The sequence below is a fragment of the Rhincodon typus genome, chromosome 1, assembly GCF_021869965.1.
Source record: "Rhincodon typus isolate 14 chromosome 1, sRhiTyp1.1, whole genome shotgun sequence".
In the NCBI taxonomy this organism is placed as follows: domain Eukaryota; kingdom Metazoa; phylum Chordata; class Chondrichthyes; order Orectolobiformes; family Rhincodontidae; genus Rhincodon; species Rhincodon typus.
In genome coordinates this window covers 123,985,073-124,008,374 of record NC_063332.1, presented here as the reverse complement: position 1 = coordinate 124,008,374, position 23,302 = coordinate 123,985,073, and the positions used below count along the sequence as shown (strand labels likewise).

Here is a 23,302-nt window from a genome sequence, read left to right as displayed (position 1 = left end):
AAGCTGTGGAAATACATCCAGAATACTTTGGTAAAGTTCAGTTTTCCATTTTTACATATAATATTTAACATCTACAGTTATCCCATTCATCATGCTTTATTAAGGATTCAGAATTCAATGTAATTAAATTCAACCACTGTAAAATTGGAGAGAAATGGTTTTTCTGTCAGATTCAGTCTGACCTTCTCTATAATTGATTACAGTATATCCCCGTGCCAAACATGCAAAAAGTGCATGGTGTGCATCCAAGTTTCCAAATCATTTTTAATTGTAAAAATGACTTAGTACAATACATCTCTGGTTTATGATTAACATTTGGCATAGTGCTCAAGAAATGGGTACAGTTAGTAGGAAGCCTGCAGTGCGGGCAAATAAGGTAAGAGTGCACACGTGCAATTTCTTGATTTCACCCTTGTTCCTCACTTCAGTGAGAAGCTTTTCCATAATTTCTGATTGAAGCCTTGATAGATTATTCATGTATTTATTTATTTATTTATTTATTCCGTATTTATTCCTGTGAATCCACTGGGAAAACAGACGCGCTCAACACCAGCATCCTTGACCTGGCATTGAGGGACTGACCACCCTTGATCGGCTGCAATGGGCTGGGCATATTGTCCCCATGATCAACATGAGACTCCTCGAGCGGGTGCTCTACTCCCAGCTTCGAACCGGCAGGCAAGCCCCAGGTGGACAGAGAAAAGGCTTCAGTGATACCCTCGTGGCCTCACTGGTGAAGTGTGGCATTCCCACAGTGATTCCTGGGAATCACTGACCCAAGTCTGTCCAAAGTGGAGGAGATGCATTTGTGGGGGAAGGCATCAAGCACCTGGACACTTGCCATCGGGGGACAAAGCGGAAACCAGGCGAAAACAGCATGAGGCCCATGCTGCTACACCAACGCCTCACCCAGCCCTTCCCATGACCACCTTCCACCCCAAGTGTAACACAGTCTGTGGGAGCCGCATTTGACTGTACAGATACCTACGGACTTGTCCTAAGATTGGAAGAGAGTCATCCTCATCTGCAAGCGACCGCCACTGATGATGATTTATTCCAATTGTGTTTCAGTTATGAAGTGGATTTACAGGTAGAGACCAGGGCCTGAATCTTGACTCTGTATAAAGGAACTTTTGTGGTTGTGTCAGTGTCCAAAATGCAAATGATCTGGAACAGAAGAGGGACCCGGAGTGAAATTACCTTAAAGTACCCAGTTTTTGGTGTCAATCGAAACAGGTCACAAGCAAAGGACCAAATCTATTTATGTGAAACATGATGGTCATTTAAATTTTACCATGACCCTGCTTGCCTTAATTTTACTGACCATCCAACTGTGAATTCACATAGGTTGGGTTTCAGAGGCCTCAGCAAAGCTGTTATGTGAAAGTAATCTGAAGAGATTAGTGCCTTTTTAGCACTGCCTGTGCTAGGAGGAGGAGGAAAGTTGTCTTGAGATTCAGTGAGCTAGTTAGTAAATCCTAATCACTTCCTAGTCAGCTTGCCCGTCTCCTCCAACTTTGCCAATTCTATTGCAGTTTCCTTCCTCAGTGTCCTGGACTGCCTCCTGAACACCACAGATGAAGTGAGGCTATTCTTGTCATCAAGGCAGCATTTGACCAAGTGTGGCATCAATGACTGCAGCTCCAACAACACTCAAGAAACTTGACACCGTCCAGGACAATGCAGCTTGCTTGATTGGCACCACGTCCATAAATATCCACTCCCTTCATCGACACACAGTAGCAGCAGCGTATACCATCTACAAGATGCACTGCAGAAATTCTCCAAGACTCCTTCGTCAGTATTCATCGTACCCCTGCTCCCTATGGTCACCTTGGTCCCTTAGCCTGTCCCTATTCGATAGTAAGTTTTAGCTGGCTAGTCAGCCTTACATGTCAGTATAACAAAGGCTGATCATTTTCTTCCTTGAGAGTTATACCTGTGCATTTTCCAGTCAGGAATCATGAGGTTGTTGCAGTAAAAAGTAAGGGCTGGATCTTTTCAATACAAATCAAGCTGGAATGGATGAGGCAGTGGCAGAAAAATGTCAGTGGTGACCTTCTGCCAGTCTGCTGCCTCCATTCCAGACTCTACTGGCATTCCGAAGAAGGGGTGGGAGGGAATGAGAAGTCTTCCTACCTCATTAATTGGACATGTTTGCAATCTTTAGGGAGGTCATTAAAAGCTCACCACCTGATCTTCCAAGATCCTAACGGTGGAGATAGGCTGCCTCAGAAGAAGGGGAACTGTGCGCTGTTTCTGATTTAGATTTAGATTTATTCTCACATTATGTAAAAGTACAGTGAAAAGTGTTTTGTTATGTGCAAAATGCAAAAGTGTCGCCATGCTGCAGCGCCATCTTGAACACTGAATATAATGCAAAATTTTACTGCGGTCGAATTCATCTTTACCTCTTCTTGTTACCTTCTTCTTGCTGCTTGACATTGGCTGGGGTCACTGTAATGGGGTCTCGGTTACAGGCCCATCACCGCCATCGCTGCTGTTACTGTAACTGCCGTGTAAGTGCTGGAGCCATGGGCCTGGTCTCAGACCTCCTGCTCTCCTCTAGATGCTCCTCCAGATGCTGCCGCTGGTCGTCGGTCATGGGGGGTCCTAGCACCGGGCTCCCCCACCCACTGACACTGAACCCTCTGACCTTAGCACCAGAGCTGGAGCCAGCTGTGGACCTGGTGCTGCTTTGGACCTGATCCCAACCAACTCTGCCACAGGAAAAGAAAACCACAGAAAGACGATTGACTTTGCTGCCGCTGGTGCCGCTTAATTCCACAAAGTATTAAAAAATCAGGTTCCCAATGTCAGGATGAGAGTTTGCAATTAGGTTCTCAGAACTTTAAAAGGCAGGTTGGATTTCCTGATGGCAAACATCAGGAAGCCCATTTGCTTCCGTTGGCATTTCATGCATGCTTATTAAAAGGCCAGCTCGCTAGATTTTTGTTGCAATCCCAATTAAGTTCTCCGCAAGCAAGCAATGCATGTCTTCAGATTAGTCTCTGCACGTTAGAGGTGTGCAGCAGTTGAGGGACTGTGCTGGCTAGAATTTGGAGTGAGTGCCTGCTGCTTTGTCCTCTCTTGGGTAGGTTCATCTGTGCTATCCTATGATTTCCTTCAGTTTTTCTTTTATACATGTGCTTTGCTGGCCAGGCCAGCATTCATTTTCTATCCATAGTTGCCCTTGGAGGTGAGCTGCCATTGTGACCCAATACAGTCTATTTGGTGTGGATAGACCCACAATGCCACTGGAGAGGGAAGTCCAGAGACACTGAAGGAATGGCGAAATGGCGACATAATCCAAGTCAGGATGGTGGATGCCTTGGAGGGGAACTTGCAGGTTGTGGTGTTCCCACGTATCTGTTGCTGTGCCCTTCGAGATGGAAATGGTCGTGGGTTTAGAAACTGCTGTCGAAGGGGCCTTGGTGAGTTTCTGCGGTGCATCTTGTAAATGGTATAAACTGCTGCTGCTGAGCATTGTTGGTGGAAGGAGTGGATGCTTGTGGATGTGTTGCCAATCCAGCGGGCTGTGTGGTCCTGAATGGTATCGCTCTGTATGCTATAATCAACAGCACCTTCTGGTCACCACCCATTTTAACACCCCCTTACACTCTCTGCATGACATGTCCATCCTGGGCATCCTCCAGTGTCACAATGACACCACCCACAAACTGGAGGAGCAGCACCTCATATTCTGCCTCAGGAGCCTACAGCCTGATGGCCTAAGCATAGAATTCACCAGTTTTAAAATCTCCTCACCTCTGGCCTCATCCCATGTCCAACCCACCCTCTCATCCCCACCTCCTTGACCCGATTCTACCTGTCCATCTTCTTTCTCACCTATTCACCCTACCCTTCCCCTGACCCATCTCCACAACCCTCTATCTGCATCCACCTATCACCATCCCACCTACCTTCCCCCAGCTGCACCCACCTCCCTCTATTTATTTCCGAGCTCCCTTCCCCCTCCCCAGTCCTGATGTAGGGTGTAAACCTGAAACGTTGACTTTCTGCTCCTCTGATACTGCCTGACCTGCTGTGTTCCTCCAGATCTACACTGTGTTGAGGGGCTATCTTTGCTGTACAGCATTATCCTGAAATAGCGATTTGGCTTTGGCAGTGGGCAAGGAAGCCTGTTAATGTTTAATGTGGTCCAGCAACATTAGATTGTCACCAGCCTGTGACCCTGAGACATGAGGAAGTGGAGGAATAACCAAAAAAAGAGAGTGCATCTTTTAGTGTCAATAAGAGCATTTAAGACAAGAGAGTTGTTGGGTAGATTGACACCGGCAGAAATATAGATAGGTGGCAGTTTGAAAATGTGGTAGCAAATGACTAGAGGATGAAATTAGTCCAGGGAATTGTGCAGAGGGATTGGGATTGGTAAGTGATCGGATCATTGAGGTAGTGAAGAATATGAGCAAGTGACTGTGTTTGGTTTTGCCTGTTGTCAAGCCACTTTGTCATGTAAATAGGATCCTTGTGAGCCACGGCAACTGTTTTCGAAACATTTCCACTCCCCACTATCTTGCTAATTTTAAAATAGTTACTTAGCTGTGCAGGGAACGGATGCTGCACATGTTGGATGTCACCTGCATTGCCTACTCACCAGATGATGGGTGTACCTGCCTGGCTGAGTTTATCAGTGTAAACAGAGAGCGTATTGTCTTTCACAGCACAACAGCCCATTTAAGAGAAAGGGCACAAAGTGAAATTACCACATCATTTACCTGCTTTAGTGGCTTTCAAGGTCTAAGATTTTAATTAGATGCTAGAATTGACAAGAAGGACATTGCTTTTAACAAATGACACACAGTGGCACCATCTCACATTTTAGTTTGGGTTTTAAGTCAACATTAAAAGTGAATTTGAGTGAATGAATTAATTCCTTTGGTCATCTGTAGGCTTTTCCGATTACCATAACTGCATTTTGTTCCCTTACCTGACTTGTTTAAAACACCAATGCGAGTAAAAATATATGGGTTGAAATTATAAATAAGGAAGGGATGATCATCTTGATGGGATTGTACTATAGGCCCCCCAGTAGTCAGAGAAAAATTGAGGGACAAATATGTAGAGAGATTTCAGAGATATGTAAGAATAATAGGGTTACAATAGTAGGGGATTTTTATTTCCCAAACACTGACTGGGACTGCCATAGTTTTAAAGGTTTGGATGGTGAAGTATTTGTTAAATGTGTTCATGAAAATTTCCTTCATCAATAATTATATGTTCCTACTAGAGAAGGAGCAAAACTCGACCTTTTGGGAAATATGGCAGGGTGAGTGACTGAAGTGTTAATAGGGGAACACTTTGGGACTAGTGATCATAATGGTATTAGTTATAAAATAGTTATGGAAAAGGATAAGCCTTCCATAAAAGTTAAAATTTTCAATTGGAGTAAGGCAAATTTTAATGGTATGAGATAAGAACATACAAAAGTTGATTGGAGTAGGCTTTTTTCACAAGTAAAGTGACAATTGACAAATGGAGGCTTTCAAAAGCATGATAATGAGAGTTCAGAGACATTATGTTCCTGTTAGAATGAAAGGTAAGGCTGGTAAGATTTGGGAACAATGGATGAATAAAGATAAATAAAGAATAAAGATTATTCTAGTCTAGAATTTAAAAAATCCTATATTAAATATAGACAACTGGAACAAAATGAATCTTTTATAGAATATAAAGAATGTAGGGGCATTCTTAACAGGGAAATCAGGAAACCAAAGAGGGAATATGAGATAGGCTCGGCAGATAAGGTTAAAGATACTGTAAAGAGATTCTACAAGTGTATTAGAGTAAAAGAGCAACTAGGGATAGAATTGGGTCCCTTAAAGATCAACAAGGTCATCTTTGTCTTAAACCTCAGGAGATCAGAGAGATATTAAATGAATATTTCACGTCAGTTTTACTGTGGAGAAAGAAATGGAGGCTAGAAAACTCTGAGGATGTTTTGAAAACAGTTCACATTATGGAAGAGAAAGTGCTGGAGGTCTTTGAAAATATAATCCCCACGACCTGATCAAGTGTACCTTAGGACATTGTGGGAAGTTAGGGAGGAAATTGTGGGGCCCCTAGCTGAAGTATTTTTATCATCTATAATCACGGATGAGGTACTGGAGGGTGGCTAATGTTGTGCCTTTATTTAAGAAAGGCTGACATCAGTGGTGAGTAATTTGTTGGAGGTGATTGTGGAGGATAGGATTTACACGAATTGGAGAGGCAAGGACTGATTGGTGATAATTTGCATGGGTTTGAGCCTCTATGACTAATAGTCAACAGTTTGTAAAACGACAAAAGCATATTTGTCAGGGACTGGACGGCATGGTGTATTAGCAGAACATTTTCCTTTCACAGTCCGAATCTGGTTTTAATTGCAGTGCTGTTGCAATGAAAGTCTGCTCTGTCTGCAATCTCCTTAATGAAATGAGGGGGCGACATTTTAACATGTTCCCAGTGAGAACTTGTTACAATTGGCACTTGGGTATCAATCTGTCACTGAGGAAGGTGTTGAAGAGAGCAGCTGTGGTAGTACGGCAGCAGATGCTTTTCTGAAATTAGGTTTAAGTAGTAATGCAGATAAGCATACTACATGCCCTCTGACCATGTGGTGAGTCTGAAAATGTTTGAGTGAAAATGGTAAAGCGTGCCATTTTTCAAAGTGTTGTTATTTGTTGGTTAGCCATGAATACAAGTGTAGGATATTAGCATATGTTAATATTAAATTTAAATTTCACCAAAAAAAATGACAATGTTTCACAATTACTTAGAATAGTATTTTCAAATCTAACCAATTTGACATAACCAGGTGAGGAGGAATCGTGCCAACCCTTCTTTATAACTTCCTCTTGTTTAGTCACAATTTTTCTCCCCAACACATAGCTATTACAACTCAGTTTAATTAATTAACCAGATCAGGAATGAAGGAGAATCATTTCCAAGGTTTTCTTGCGTGAGAGTGGAGTTTTATTGTTTACTACGCTGAAAAAGTAATAAGACACAACACTAAACACACACAGATATACAAGTAATGAGTTTACAAAGAAGGGGAGCAATGATGTTTGGTGTGTGTGGGAAGGTAGAGGTAGTTACAGTTTAAAAATGTTTTAGCATCTTTAAGCTGTGAGAGCAAAAGAACTGAGTCAGCCTCTTTAGTTGCTGTCTTATTTTCTGTAATGGCTGTGCTACAGCTGTCCTTGGCAAATTATTCTTGGTGAATCTTTGTTATTGTTCCAAGTTGGTTTTTGAGCAGTTTTTGAGCTTGAGGGGGTTGTGAGTGAGAGAGAGAGAGAAGACTCTCTAGTATTCTTGGTGTTCGGAGCCCTTTTTCTGTCTCTCTCCCTCTGCTCTGTTGTGCAATGCAAGCTGCTGAAATATACTTCTTCTGTATATCCACAGTGTGGCTCTATTATCTTTTGTTCAGATTGCACCCTCCATTTGTAACCTACAATCTCCAGTATACAAAGTAATCAGGCAAGTGTGAGTAACAGAAGATATGTAAATTTCTTGTTCCCTCATGGAGTTTCTGTGCCTTTTGATTAAAAATGTTAATTCTGAGCGGCTGATTTTATATATTCCATGTGGTTGCCTGGGCTTTTCAGGTGATTACAGCAACTATTTTAGGTCAGCAATGTCCTTTTTCATTTAAAATATTAAACGTCAAATAATGAATGTTAGATATTCACAGTCATTTTCTGTATGAATGCGACAATATACAGATGTTTGAACACAATTGCTAATAGGTAAAGTGGTTTGTCAAATTTTAAAATAGTCCCGTGATATCCTAATGACAATATTGGCCTTGTGTTACTCACAGGGTTTGTGCTGCTGTTATTCAGCTGGAGTTGTGCCTGGTGTATGGTGTACAATATCCTGGGCACTCTGGGAATGAAATTTAGTTTGGCATTAGTATGAAGTGCTTCAGTAGCTTTTTTCATACCCTGTCTGATTTTCTTTTATTGTTGAAGTGAGTTGCTGATTCACTATTGATTGTTTTATACTACCCTGGAAGACTAATTTATCCGTCCTGTGAATCAGTCAATGGCAATACAAAAACTTTAATATTGCAATATTCTGTAATCTTTTCAATAAAAGTTCATTTTGTCTTCCTCTTCTCGCTTGACCTGCTCCCTGAGTTTAAAAAAAAGAATTCTGCTGCTTTATTTTACTGTTTTTCAGTTTGGTTTTCACGCTTTCCATAACCATGTTGCTAATGCTTCAGGAGCTGGGGGTCAGGTCTGCTCACAGCCCTTTCCCACCAATAACAGTCTCTGTGGGCAGCCAAGCAGTAACCAAGTACCTTCCACAATTATGGTTAAAATGGACAACCTATTGACCACCTATAGTACACTCTTGTTGGCAGCTTAGGCTAACATTATGGATATAGAGCCAGTTGACTGTCCACCTACATAGCACGCAAAACAATACTTTTCACTGTATCGTGGTACATGTGGCAACAATATATCAGTCAAGCAATGGGGCAGCACTGCTGTCTCATAGCACCAGGGACCCGGGTTCAATTCCAGCCTTGGGTGACTGTCTGTGTGGAGTTTGCACATTCTCCCCCTGTGTGCGCAGATTTCCTCCCACAGTCCAAAGATGTGCAGGTTAGGTGGATTAACCATGTTAAATTGCCCGTAGTGTTCAGGGATCTGCAGGCTAGGTGGATTAGCAGTGGGAAATGCAGGGTTACAGGGGGGTAAGGGGGATTGGGGTGGGATGCTCTTCGGAGGGTTGGTGTAGAATTGTTGGGCCGAATTGCCTGCTTCCATACTGTGGGGATTCTATGAATCTAATCAAGTAACTCTCTTGGCCACAGATCTGGCATAATTTGTAGCAGTCCAGAGACATGTTGAGCAGAATAAATCCCTGGAGGTGATGCTAAATATAACATCTCCAATAAACGGTTTAAATATTTCCTACGGTGGCTGAACATCAGAATTTTTGCAAAATTGCTTATTGTTTCCATCTGCCTTTTGCCTTCCAGGGGAGCCAGAATTTAAATATGTTGGTAACATGCACGGGAACGAGGCAGTGGGCAGAGAGCTGCTTGTCTTCTTGGCACAGTACCTGTGCAATGAATATCAAAAAGGAAATGAAACAATTGTCAGTTTGATTCACAGCACGCGAATACACATCATGCCTTCCATGAATCCTGATGGCTTTGAGAAAGCAGCTTCACAGGTAAGCAGAGATAATGGGCTGAATCCTATCTCCAAAATTAAAAAAAAAAGGCTGGGTTAGGGTTGTGTCAGATTAAAATCCAAAGAGAATTTGGAACAGGAGGAAGAAACTGCCTTAATTTTAGAGGGACAAGGGACAGGTGACCAATCCTTTTGTAGAAGGAGACTTGGTAATTTAAATATTATAATAATGCTTCCGAGCCTTCATATTAACAATGAATCAGTTTTTAAGTTGTGTTACTTGGGTTTTCCAGGCCTCTGGAAACATGACTAGTGTAAAAATGTGAGAAGGGCTAAATCCTTGAAGTAAGTGGCTTTCCAGCACTTGTGGGCCTGGAGGAACAGGAGCAGTTCTTCCCAAGTGTAGCAAGATATTCATCAAACTCTCTGCACTATGTCCTGGCTGTTTCAGTTGCCATGGGAACCCGTCTGACCCTCTATCTGATTTACAGCAACCAGCCAGTGCTTCACCTGTGATCACCATCCGCTTCACTACTTCAGCCAGAACTATCTACTAGCCCTGTCCCACTGCACCCACTATCAATTCCCTTCTCCTCCAATCCCGCTCAGATCAACTTCCAGGCTAAAATCCAAGTGTTGCAGCAGAACATCCTTCACACCCTATTCACAGATGTGTCCCTTCTCCCGAATGATGGCCATCCAGTAGGGAAATACTGCTCTCTGAAACATTCAGTTTTGTCACTTATGGTGAGTGATATTTGACAAAAAAAACAGTTCACCAGATTGTATTTTCTTCTGTGCTTCTGAAGGCAATTATGTCATACTGGAATGCAGTTTAGCAAATTGGGCATGGTTCCATTTGTCCTAGCCAAAACAAACCATTTCCTGATCTGATAGCCATACCTGCATTTTTCCAGTTTAGATCCAGGCAGGTATTCTTTCCCAGCCAAAGCAGAGTTGGCAATAGCAGCTGTACTGCGATAATTCAGTATGGATTAGAGATAGGTTTGGGACCGTCCAAGTCTGTACAGTATGTGGTTCCATATCTGCTGCTGGGAAACCTGAAGATCAGATTTTAACCACGGCCAAAGCTGTAAATACTTCAGCCCTTCTCACATCCTTGCGTAGTCATGAACGTAGAAAAAACTAAATGCTGTTAATTTTCTACAGTAGAAATTCTCATTCTGTTCGAGCATTCTTCCATCTGTCAACCATTTTATTCAACTCTAACACCCCACTTCTGCTGTTCACTGTTGTGGCACTGGTCTCTCTCTGAGTTCCACTTGTGCCATTTCCAGTTTTACCTCCTAATTTCTTCTCTGCTCTCTGCACCTCCAATTTTGGACCCCTCCTCCTCACTTTAACGTCAGCTTCCAGCTGTATGCCAACCATGCAGCAACATTGTATTATGTAATAGATTCAGTGTAGAAACATACAGCAACACACTTCGGAGATGGCAATTGGATAAACACGAAGGTGGAGGACTGATGAAATCTTTATTAGAGAAGTGAATTTTAGTAATAGTCTGAAACGATGTTCCCCCTAAGATTTTGGGGGGAGTGCTGTGGATGTGCACTGCCTGAAAGGTACGACTTCCTTCTATGAGAAATAATACCTGGACGGTGGCGCAAAGAAAAATGAAAAAGGCTTCGTACATTCCATGCACAAACAAATTTTAGAAGGAACATTAGTCTTAAAGACAGACAGAGACTTAGCTTTTTAAAATTCTGTCATGGGATATGGGTGTAGCTGGCTGGGCCAACATTTATTGGCCGTCCCCAATTGCCCTTCAGAAGGTGGTGGCGAGCTGCCTTCCTGAACAGTTGTAATCCATTTGGTTTAGGTACACCCACGATGCCATTAGTGCCAGTTTCAGAGGCCTTTCCAAAACTTCGAACCAGGATACTGAAATCGTCGCTAGGGAATGTTCAAGTGAGCGAGGAGCCAGCGCTTGGACAAGAGCCTTGGAGGTTCGCGAACTAGAGAAGTTTACAGGGATAAGCAATTGGCAAGACCATGCGTGATTTTAAAGTACCATGTAAGAATGTTAAATTTGGAGTCTTGGGAGACATAGCACACACTGGGTGATTGGGTGAGTGAAACTTGGTTCAGGTTTGTAAGCAGGCCAACAGAGGTTTTAAAGAGCTAAAAGAAGAAGGGACATCAAGGACAACGTAAGAATAATTGGTCCTGGAGGTAAAACAGACATAGATGAGGATTTTGGGAGCGGCTATCAAGATTAGTTGGTGTGGACATTGTCTTTGTGATTGAGAGGATATGGGATTGAAAGTTCAGCTGAGGTCAGATGGAATGCTGATGCTCTAAACAGTCACTTACAGTCTAAGGCCGTGGCTGGGAATGTGGATGGAAATGGTGTCATTGGTCCTCCCATAGTTAGGTTATAAGGAGAGACTTAAAGGAAGGAAGAAAGGTGGAGATTTTACAGATAAAATGTAGGGCCTAGGCAGCTGAAGGCATAGCTGCTAGTGCTGGAGGAATTATGATCTTGGATGCTCAAGATTCCAGAATTAGAGAAGTGTAGACATCTCAGAGGGGTGTGGCACTGGACGAGATGACAAACATAAGCATGTCTGAGCCTACAGAGCAATTTTTAAAAAAAACGGATTTGAATTGAAAATCTAGGTGTTGTTTTTCACAGAACTAATGGAAATCAATGAGCACTAAGGTAATAAGTGAACAGGACCCGATTTTAGTTATGGTAAGGGAAACTTTGTTTTGATTTGTGTCCTTTATTATTTGCATATTGAATTGTAAACATGTTACGCTGAGAGCTTCTGCTTATTCAAAAATATAAACATCTGTGCTTACTTTGGCAGCACATAGACTAAAAATCGGAATTATGCAGAGAAGGTTAGCCAGCCCCTGCACAAGGATGACGGCCAAGTTTGTGAAGCATTAACTGGAGCCATGGTAGTGTCACTAGCTCTGAACCAGGAGGCCCAGGATCAAGTCCCACCTGCTCTACCGTTGTTGTCATACCGTGTCCGAACAGGCTGATTGAAATATCTAAATCTGAAATTTCATTGTCTGTCAGATTTGGTTCTGCTACCATCTAGTGGATAGCCATGGTTGTTCCTAGCACAAAAACTGCTTGACAACAATTGGAATGAAGGTGGTGTTAGGCTTATGTTGCAGTTGAATAGCTATGTTTGAACACTTGGGGCTGGACTTTCACATTTTTATTGTCTTGTTTTGCTGAGTGGGATTCATGGTGCAGGGTTCACCACGGCTCAGAGTGACTTTTCTCACAAAATCTTCTGCTCTCCACCTTAATTAATTGCGCTGGATATGTGCACGGACCTGCACTCCACCACTCAAGTTATTGGTGCTCAGCATTAATGGTAAACCGAGGTGGGGAACAAGGGACCTCGATCTCCCTCCAGGGCCCCTTTCCTCTCAGGGAGTTAGGGCAGTGCCAGCAGGTACCCAGAGAGGGCAGGAATGACATACAGCTTCCCAAGAAGCTTCTTCTCAGGACATTGCAGAGTGTCCTGACCCTTGTAAAAAGTGGTTCACTATTGAGTCACTGATCATGATCCAGCTCTACAATGTTTTCCTCAGGGGCAATGCCTTTACATTCAGGCACTCAAAAACAAATTTCCCAGAGGAAGGATTTCCCAGTTTAATTCCTTTTCATGTGGCACTTCTGCCTTTATTTTATTTTCTAATTATAACAAGCCAGTAAGCTAACTGCACACTAATTTTATTTTAGCATATCCATAATGTGTATTTCAGAACTTGTCCTACCTCTCTCAGCTAATCTCTCTGTTATTTGAAATTTTGTTCCTGTTCTTTCTATTTCTCAGAAGGGTATTCCTCCTTGCCATTTTAATTTCTCACAAAGCCAGTATCATCACCATTCCCATGGGGGAAAGCATCACCAATGAGTTAAAAACCAAAAGAACTGTGGATGCTGTAAATCAGGAACAAAAACAAAGTTGCTGGAAAAGCTCAGCAGGTCTGGCAGCATCTGTGAAGGAGAAAACAGAGTTAACGTTTGGGTCTGGTGACCCTTCCTCAGAACTCGAAACGTTAATTCTGTTTTCTCCTTCACAGTTGCTGCCAGACCTGCTAAGCTTTACCAGCAACGTTGTTTTTGTATCAATGAGTTAAATTTGGGTTATTATGCATCATTTGCAATTTTGGGTTTTAATTTATGATTGCCAGTAATGTTTCTGACACAGCCTTTCCTCCTGGCTGATGTAATCATCTATCAAATGCTTTTTAACACCTTCATGACTAAATGTTATTGTCTTTGAATTCCCAAAGCCCTGATGGCCTGACACCCTGTTTCCCCCATCAAAGTTTTTAGTCCATTACATCCATGCCCTTGACACGTTCTCTATCTGTGCTTTTGTTGACTGCTAATCCTCTGGACCTTTTCTCTCCACAGTTGGTTAGTGGGTTTGTTAGGCAATGCAGGATCTGAACCATCTTCTATGACTAGCAGTGCGGTCCTCTTTCTGATCCTGCTTAATATCAATGAACCTCTATTAATCATAGTCCAATAGTATTCACACTTTTTCAGTGCACAGAATCTATAGTCTTTTCCCAGAGTAATAGCTGCTTTGTTACACCATGATCCTTCGTGCCCTTTGGGGACATGGTCATCTTACGTTTCTTTAAATTCTTCAAAGGCACTGTTTCTCCCAAATCTAACAATCAGTTCTTGTTCATTGCCATTGCTCCTTGTATTCCTGGCCTCGTGATCATCTCTGACCTCATTGGAATTCCTACAGTGCCTCCAGCTTTCAGTGGGTTGGTTTATGTGTTCACTTCAAATGCTTGCTTTTTCTTTTAAGGTTAAAACTTACATCCATCTAAGAAGGTCTCCTAACAATTCTGTCACAGTGCAGGATGGAAGGAACAAAAAACTTCTTATCTGTTAGGTGATTCTCCTACATCACAACCGTTCATACTTCTTTACATTGCAATTTTAGTAAAATATGTTCATTTCAAAAAAAGGATAAAAGTGCAATTAAAGAATTGCTAATCTCAATGGCTGTGCCTAGTTTTCAAGAAATATTTGGTTATTGTCTTAGAGCTAACTTTAATTGTGTTCAACAGCACATTTTTATACACTGTTTCCTTGCCTTGTTTTTCCCTTTGTAGACTGGTGATCTCAAGGATTGGTTTGTGGGTCGCACCAATGCACAAGGAATAGACCTCAACAGAAATTTTCTCGATCTTGACAGGATTGCCTATGTGTATGAAAGAGAAGGAGGGCCCAATAACCATCTTCTGAAAAATATAAAACTTTCTGTGGATAGAAACACAAAGGTAGGAGGATGACTGCCAGGATCTGGGACAAAGTGGCTGCTCCTGAGTAACCAGAAGCTCCATAAATTGTCTCAATGTTTTCTTCGTATGTTGTTTAGGTAGAAGATTGTCTTTGTCTTTGTATTCCCTAGTTATATCAATTTCAGAAGCATTAACACATAATAGTGTTGACACGCACAAAAAGCACTATGGCCAGAAACATTAACATGCGGTTAGGACAATAGTGAACCTCAAAGTGCCTGATTGTTCCATCCATTTGCTTCAGTAACTGGGAGAGTATGATACTAACTTGATGGGATAGCAGTTAGCTCATGTATCTCCTACCCACATTGCAGCATTAAATAAAAATAGATAAAACTGGAAATACTCACCAGGTCTGGCAACATCTGCAATGAGAAACAAAGTTAATGTTTCAAGCTGATGACCCTTCAGAACACCAGAAGTCTCCATGTAGGTCTAGTGGAGCTCCAATAGCAACCAAGTTACTTAATATTGCATGTTAATTTTCCCTGTCCCAGCTTTCATTCTCCTTTAAACTTCCTTGAAATTAAAGAAAAAGTTGATTTTTTAAACTCCTTACTTCGTGTTTCCAGCAGGCTGCTCCATAGAGTGTGGTACGACATTATTGAGATGCATTAAACTCCACTTTCTTATTTTATGGTGTCAACTCTATCGGGGAAGATGGAAAATAGAGGCCAACACGACAAGGAGTCATTAAAAATCACATTTCCTGAGGCTGCTCCTGGTTGTCAAAGTTCCAGCAGTTGAGGCCCGAGAAGAAGCTGATTAGCTGGCATGTTATCTGACAGCGTCAGAGCTAAAGATAAAAAAAAGTTATCTGTGCGCTGCAAAGTTTACGATAATCTACGCGTAATGTCTTGCACTTAATACGTGTACTTGTTTTTCACCAGATCACGCAATACACAAATGCAAAAAAATGGTAGAAAGTCTGCTTTATGGAAGGCAGGTTGATTTAAATGTATTTGGTGGATCCTTGGTGGAATCTCGATCTCTGTTGGGGAGCCTGCCTTTGGTCTGGTGGGAAAACGGAGCAATTGGTAACTGGCTGCAAAGACCTTACTGCATTATAACATGGCTTTGACCTCTCAGACTTAACCATACCTTTTCTAAGTCACTGTGTAATCAATTTCCCTGTGATTACATTCGTAAGCTAGGAACCTTAAATTTTAAATTCCTCCCTTCAATGTCAAAGATAACCCTGAAACGGGACATTTTCTAGAGTGCAAATGACAGGCAGTATACAATATAGCACATTTTAAATTTGAATATTTCAGCTCCATCAATTATAACCCTTTGATCAAAAAAGCTATTCTAGTGGGTTGTCTGTATAATTGCCCATCCAGGTCTGTGGGAGCTGTTTCAGGGAAGTTGATGTACTGTAACTGCAATGGAAGATCTTGGTCCAGGTCTCGATAGAGTGTTGGAATGCAGAACAATGGGCAAAAACTTAAAATGAGGGTTAGGACATTCAGGAGTTAAATTAACAAGTACTTTTTCACATCGAAGATAATGGAAATTTGAAATTCCCTCCTTTTGGAGACTCCATATTAAAATGATGAAGACTGGGATTGGCAGATTTTTTTTATTAGTTGTCCAGGAACTAAAGATGGATAAATTGAGTTAAGGTGTGGATCAGATATGTATGAACTGAGTAGTGTAACAAGTTTGAGGGTCTGAATGGTCTCCAGATTCCTGCGTATCATTTAGGACATGAGATGCTTTTCGTTGCAAATTATTCAATATATTCTGATTAAGAAGACAAAAAAAATTTTGATATTGATTTTTTTTTCAAGTTTGTAATTAGACAGTTAATAGTCTCAAACCATTTCCAGAAATTTCCCCTGCTTATATTTGAAGGTTCCAGTGGTAACATAGAAAGAAATGCAGAGGTCCCACACTGTGCACAGTCCTGTCAAAAGTTGTGACTACAATTTCAGCTCTCTGCTCTCTACCATTGTCTGATGTGAGAGTAAAGTCCACCTTGATAACCAATACAAATATTGCATTTTATTGGCCCATGGCTATATGGCAGCCTACTCTGATTTGCTTGTTAACTATGGACTCCTACTCTGTTGTGAATTTCTGTCATTCCTGTTACTGCTGTTAAGGTTGGGCTTGCTGTGGGCAGAAATGTTTCATTGTAAGCTCCTTTTATATTGCCCTCATGTTGTGCGACTACCAACATGTAGGTCCCACACAGCCGGTGGTTTCACTGCAGTAAACTTGCTGGATTTGCCGAGGCTGGCAATTGTAAAAATGTATTTTCCACACTTCAAAAGTCCTTTGGCATGAGCACAGCAGCGCAGCAATGTACAAGTGAGCTGAAATGTAATAAACATGATGGGAAAATCAACTGTAAGTTGGAATTGCTGAGATTCTTTAATGTGATTTATTGCAGTGACTGGTTTGTTGAACTACTTATTCTGCCTTTTTTGCTGACTTTAAATTCATGTAGGCCAGTAGAGTAATAGAGTCATAAAGATGTACAGCATGGAAATGGACCCTTCAGTCCAACTTATCCATGCTGATCAGGTATCCTAAATTAGTCTAGTCCCATTTGCCAGCATTTGGCCCCATATTTCTCTAAACCCTACCAATTCATGTATCTAACCAGATGCCTGTTAAATGTTGTAATTGTACCAGCCTCCACCACTTCTTCTAGCAGCTCATTCCATACATACACCACTCTGTGTGAAAAAAGTTGTCCTTTAGATCCCTTCTAAATCTTTCCCCTCTCACCTTAAACCGATGCTGTCTAACTTTGGACTCTCCTACTCTGGGGAAAAGAGCTTGAGTTTGGGCATTATGTAGTTTCATACGCTGATGGATGTGCCTTTGTTTATGATAATACATGCGACTGAGTGAAAAGCAAACAGTATTATTGTATGAGATACCAAGGTGTAGAGCTGGATGAACACAGCAGGCCAAGCAGCATCAGAGGAACAGGAAAGCTGATGTTTTGGGTCTGGACCCTTCTTCAGAAATGTAATTATTATATTATTGTATGTGCTGTGCTTAGTCACGTTTGAAGTTGTACTCAACCAGTCCACTAGGTGGGGCATTTGCTCTGTGTTTATTTCAAGCCACAAAGCTTTCTTCCACACAGGTGAAGTAGTAGGCTGTTCTGGTTGTAAGATAGCATTAAAAGACTGAGTGGCTAGGAATAAGAGAAATAAATCTTCAGCTTAAAAAAAATTAAAGATTTTAGGGCAGCAAACACCAAATGTTTGTAGTAAATAACCCGTGTTTAGGAGTCTTCACCTTAGATTCACAATTTGTGTGTGTAATGAAATATTTTCCTTACTGCCCATAATTCAGGATGATCTTGTATAAACATGTGATGCATATTGTACTGAGAGAGTTTTATTCCCACAGCTTGCGCCAGAGACCAAAGCCATCATTCACTGGATCATGGATATTCCATTTGTTCTCTCAGCCAATCTTCACGGTGGTGATGTTGTAGCGAACTATCCCTATGATGAGACTCGCACTGGTAAATACAAAATAAAGCTAATAATAAACAATGTTTGCTAGACAGATATGAAGCATGAGAAAAAACTTAATAAAGCTGTGTCGGTCTCTGAGCATTACCATCTTGATAACAAGTGCAAACTCTGTCAGGGAGTAGCAGAGAGTGGGACATTGCAAGGTTACAGAGGAGGGGTCAAATAACTTCCATGATACCACCTGAAGTTTGTAGAGCAGACATTATCAGGCATGTTCCAACACAAACATTTTCTACAGTGCAAACTTGCCGCTGGGGCCAAAATATCAAGTTGATTTTTCACATTTTTCTAGCTCTGGTAACTTACCTTGTTTGGAATTTTTCAGTGTTACTTTTTTAGAAGTAAAGTTTTTTGAAAAGGAAAATCAGTTTGGCAGGGTGTAATAAGAGTGGATTAATGGAGATTACCAAATGAATTCACTTACCTGATGAAACCTTTAGCTAGTGGTTTTCATAGAACCTTGGACAATTTATGTTGATGAATGTGACTACTTCATGAAATTAACAGATGTAAGTAATGTTTTGAGGTGCCTTTTAGGTGCCTTTCTTTTATAAATTCAATTTTCAGGTGAAGACAGTTGGGTCTAAACTCAACTCACAGCATATCAAAATATTTGCTTTTTGTTTAAGATATGTATGCATTTAGTTTCTCCGTGTTCCTTGTTTCTCGATGTTACATGCGTCCTGATGTCACAGCGTAGTGTACGCATCACTGAAAAGTAGTTATTTCTGCTATCGAACCAACTATTGTTCACGCTATTATGGTTAGATATAAAGAAGAAAAGGCTTGAACTTGTTAGGATAGAAGTGATTGTAGAGAACCATAGCAGTATTATGTTTTCAATATTGTAAACATTAGATCAAACTGATGCAAAGAGAAATCCAAAGTTTAATAGGGTCTGACCAGGTGTAGAAAAAACTAGCAAGTGACCATGTTATCTCAGAAAGTGTCAATGTTTCCCTCTTTTGTGCACAGTATTTCTTTGAGACTAATAGCAGACCGACCTTGCAGACATTAGTGATCAATTTACATAAAAACCCTCCATGTGCTGGCACAATTAGCAATGAAGAGTTTGACTTGAGGTTTTATTTGATATCATTGTTAAACTGAAAATTAAATTTCGATTCAGATTGTTACATTGAATTGAAGTGACCCCATGATTCAAAAAATAGGGCTCCGTGTTTCTTGGATGCCAAAAACTCCCAAAATGTCATTATGGTGTGCAGAAAGTGTGCTCACATTGTACGGCAGCTCTGCACAATCCATTATATTGGTTAAAGGCCAAAAGGTTGGCATCCATTGTTCAGACCTAAATCAGTCATTAAAACTTCTGCATATGCAAACCAATTTAAATTCACAGCTCCATTTCAGTCAACTTTATTGGTCTCAAAACACCTTTAGTACCTCATCCAAGTGACCATTCTTCATAATGGATAACGTACAAATTGTAATAAATCATAATTTACTTTAAAAATTGCACATATGCACATAATTGCACCGAGAGATATTTGATTTGACAGAAGAAGCAAGAAGAATGGTGATAATGTGGAAAAGCAAATGTGTAGGGATTGGCAGAGGAGTTTCTGTAATCCTGTATCTCATAGACAGCAGAGATCAGGAAAACCTTTCCTGTTGAATTGATACATTTGTTGCAACAGTTTTTCTTTAAATCCCTCATCCCATGCCATTTCCATCCTGTTCATGCCATCCTATTTCTTCTCATATCATCTTTGTCCTATCCTCCAATCCCACCCTCGCTTCTTCTGTCTTCATATTCTATTCCTTTACTCCAACACCATCCCATCTCCAACCTTATTTCAAATCTCCCAGGCCATTGCAGTCCCCTTCCATGCTGTCCTCTCCAATACCACCTATCCTCTCCTTTTTTCTGTGCCTGTTTCCATCCCACCCCCCCCCCCCCCCCTCTCCAACCCCCAACCCCACCCCCCCCCCCCCCCCCAACCCCGACCTCCATCAACTTACTTCCATCTCATCTACTCCTTGCCTCCTTCCCCACCCATGCCACATCCCTTCCTGTCAAGACAATCAGCATCAGTAATCAGGGCTGGGGAGTGGCAACAGCGGGGTGCTGGAGCCTAGTAAGTGAGGCCAAATTTTGCAACCCCATCAACTACACAGCAAAGATTAGAGAGCATCCAGGGCTCCCATTTCCTATGCAATTTGATTTTTTTTTTGTTTACTCATGGTACGTGCATGTCGTTGTCTGGACCAGCATTTATTGCCTGTCCTTCAGTGCCCTTGAGAAGCTGGTTGTGAGCTGCCTTCTTGAACCATTGCAGTCCACGTGCTGTGGGTTGGCCCACAATGCCCTTAGGAAGGGAATTCTAAGATTTTGACCCAGTGGCAGTGATGGAACGGTGATATATTTCCATGTCAGGATAGAGAGTGGCTTGGAGGGAACTTGCAGGTGATGGTGTTCCCATGTATCTGCTGCCGTTGACCTTCTAGATGGAAGTGTTTGAGGAGTTTGATGCTGTCAGGTTCACACCTTTGACATTCCTCTTGGGACACTAGCCCATAACTGAGAACCAGAGGTGAGGACAAGAGATGTATACACTATGCTGTCTCTGCCAATTTTACCCACGTACCAGACAGAGTGTTCACACAGATAGCAACTGTTTTATTATATAATATTATTCAGATCTCTTATCACAAACCAAAGTAGCATCTAATCACTCATCTAAAGTTTACAACTGAACAACTCGATGTGTAAATCCAATATAATATTTGTGCATTGAGCTGAGCCAAAGTGAATCAGTTAATTGAGCTTAGCTTACACAGTATCCTTAATTGCTTTTGTTTCAAAAAATCGTCTATAAGACCATTCATGTTTATTAAGCAGATTGCTTCAACAGTGGATCACTGTTTCTTGCAGGTTCTACCCATGAATATAGTGAGTGCCCAGATGACAAGATTTTTAAAAGCCTGGCTGAGGCTTATGCTTCTTTCAATCCAGTCATGTCTAATCCCAATAGACCACCATGCCGCCAGAATGATGATGACACCAGCTTCACTGATGGAATAACCAATGGAGGAGCTTGGTATAATGTTCCAGGGGGTAAGTGAAAATGCATCTATGCAGAACACCGTTTTGGACAGTGAAGTCAAATTCAATCCTCTGTAATAGTGATCCACCTGTAATTTAATTATTATTTTTATTGCACTTCGTTACATAAATCGCAGCAGAACTGATACATTTTTTTTAGTTAAATGTTATCTGCATTTAGAAAGGACAAAGTCCTCATAATGCTCCAAAGGGTTTGACTTTCAAGCCTAGTGACTGTTGTTAGGTAAGGAAACTGATTTAAATATATCAACAAATAACAAATATGATAAGCAGTAAGTTCACGCTTCGTTGTTTATTTTTGTGGTTGGTTCAGTTGACGAATGAATTGAACCAGGATCCCATGAGTAAACCAGTCTCTTCTTTGATCTTCATGTCCACCTCATAAGGCAGGTGGCACCTCAGTTTAAGGTAACTTGTGTCATTCCCCAGTCCCTCAGTACCAAAATATGATTTTGCTCTACATTATGTGCTTTAAATCCTAAGAGGCTGGTTTTATAGAATGCTGTGTTTCCTGAACACCTGACTATGTGGTTGGTTGGGAACCCAGCCATCAAAAAAAGCTAAGTGCCCCGCAGCCATTTTTTGCTTGGTAAGACATTAATTGGTTCCAGCTGAAACTTCCACCCTCATCTGAGGAGAACGTGCTGCTTTTGAGAGCTGCCAGACACTTCCATTTACTAGCAACTGTGTCTCCTCAGCAGTGCCAGTTTTGAGCAGTGACCACTCCTGGGCCTAGGGCAAACCCCAATGAAGTGGAAATTGGACTTTAGGTAAGTGCTGGATATTGGTGAGATCTGGCTCACAGGCCTTAATGGGGAAATGGGAGGTCTTGGGATAGGCTGGAGAGGCTGGGAGTACCGTTAAAGGGGATATATGACCTTGTGGAGGAGTTGAACGAGTGCCACTGATGGGCACAGCACATCTTGTCAGCCACTTGCTTGGTCAATAAAAGTTCCCAGGCTAGTCACATGGCATGGAAGTACTCCTGTCATGGGTAAAATAGAGGCAAGTGGAAGAGGCTCTTGGCCGTTAATTGGCTACTTAAGGGTCACAATAGGCCCTGGAGCAGGATGTTCATCTGACTCCTTTGCTGGTCCCTGTAAAATAGGAGATATGCCAGGGTGAGCAGGAAGGCAATGGACAGACCATGTGATCTTTTTTTTAATGAGCCTCCCGCACATTCACACATGATGTATAGATCTCAATGGTTCCATAAAATCTAACAATTAGAATGGGTTTTGAAACCACAGCCTTCTGACTCTGAACTAAGCTAAACAGTTGAACTAACGTCTTACATTTACAGTTAAATCTGGAGTGCCCAGAAGTTGTAATGTTTCTTGACAATGTCTTCAGTTGAAGAATCAAACTGTTAATACATTGGCCACTGATTCTCTGAACTGGATTTCTTTCAAGATGAGCAGGGCCAGGCACAGATGTAAAATCCGCAACATTCACCTTTTTTGAGCATACTTACTGTAACTCCTTGCAATTGACTTGTGACTGACGCTATAGATTCCACACATCCCATCTGTCAGCTATTAACTTTGAGCTTTCTGATTAAGATCTCACAAAGGTTCTATCATTTACTTTGAGAAAAGATAAAGGTTAAATGAATGATGTGTGTTTTAATAACAGGGATGGATAATGGAAATGCTCCATGAGTTGCTTTAAGGCCTGCAGAGAAACAACATTCTACTTGCATAACATTTGGTATTATGCCTTAACATCATTAAAAATTTGACCATATTGTATGTGTGTGAAATACTGTTGCAGGCAACAATGTCAGAATCGGCAAAAAAAAAGTCTGGTCAAAATGTCAAGGTTAACGTTGTGCTTTTCTTCTTAACTTTCCTGAAAAATAATAGAAAATAATTGTATTGTGTTCTAAAAGACCGTATTGTTGTGACTCAAAGAAACTGGGCATTTCTTTTAAAAAAAACAGAGAATGCATTGCCCTGGTCCATTCTGAATGCATAGGGACATTGACTCCTAACATACCTAGCCAAAGAAAATGTTTAATTGTGACCTCTGTTGTACCTTTGCATCATTTCTCATTCACTTGTACATGGCAAGTGAGAATGGGCATTAAATGAAAACCCTTTTTGCAATGACCACATTAAGGCATGATAGGAATCTCTATACTTGGGATGTGTAGATTGACAAGGTTATCAAAGATGTCAGACTAAACAAGTCAGAATAGCAAAGTCTAATTATTATCCATTTGAAATTGGAAT

The 23,302-nt window shown here is 41.3% G+C and overlaps 1 protein-coding gene and 1 non-coding gene across 2 annotated transcripts in view; both read left to right on the top strand.

Annotated features, from left to right (window-relative positions):
- Positions 1-23,302, top strand: part of cpe (carboxypeptidase E) — a 98,502-nt gene that overhangs the window by 53,098 nt on the left and 22,102 nt on the right. Inside the window, exons 2-5 of the mRNA XM_048604607.1 lie at positions 8,996-9,192; positions 14,286-14,453; positions 17,850-17,967; positions 20,877-21,059. Coding sequence (XP_048460564.1) covers positions 8,996-9,192; positions 14,286-14,453; positions 17,850-17,967; positions 20,877-21,059 — 666 coding nt within the window. The remainder of the gene's footprint in view (positions 1-8,995; positions 9,193-14,285; positions 14,454-17,849; positions 17,968-20,876; positions 21,060-23,302) is intronic.
- LOC125484973 lies at positions 11,974-12,080 on the top strand. The gene has a single exon (XR_007263758.1). It is a non-coding gene; the product is annotated as a U6 spliceosomal RNA (small nuclear RNA).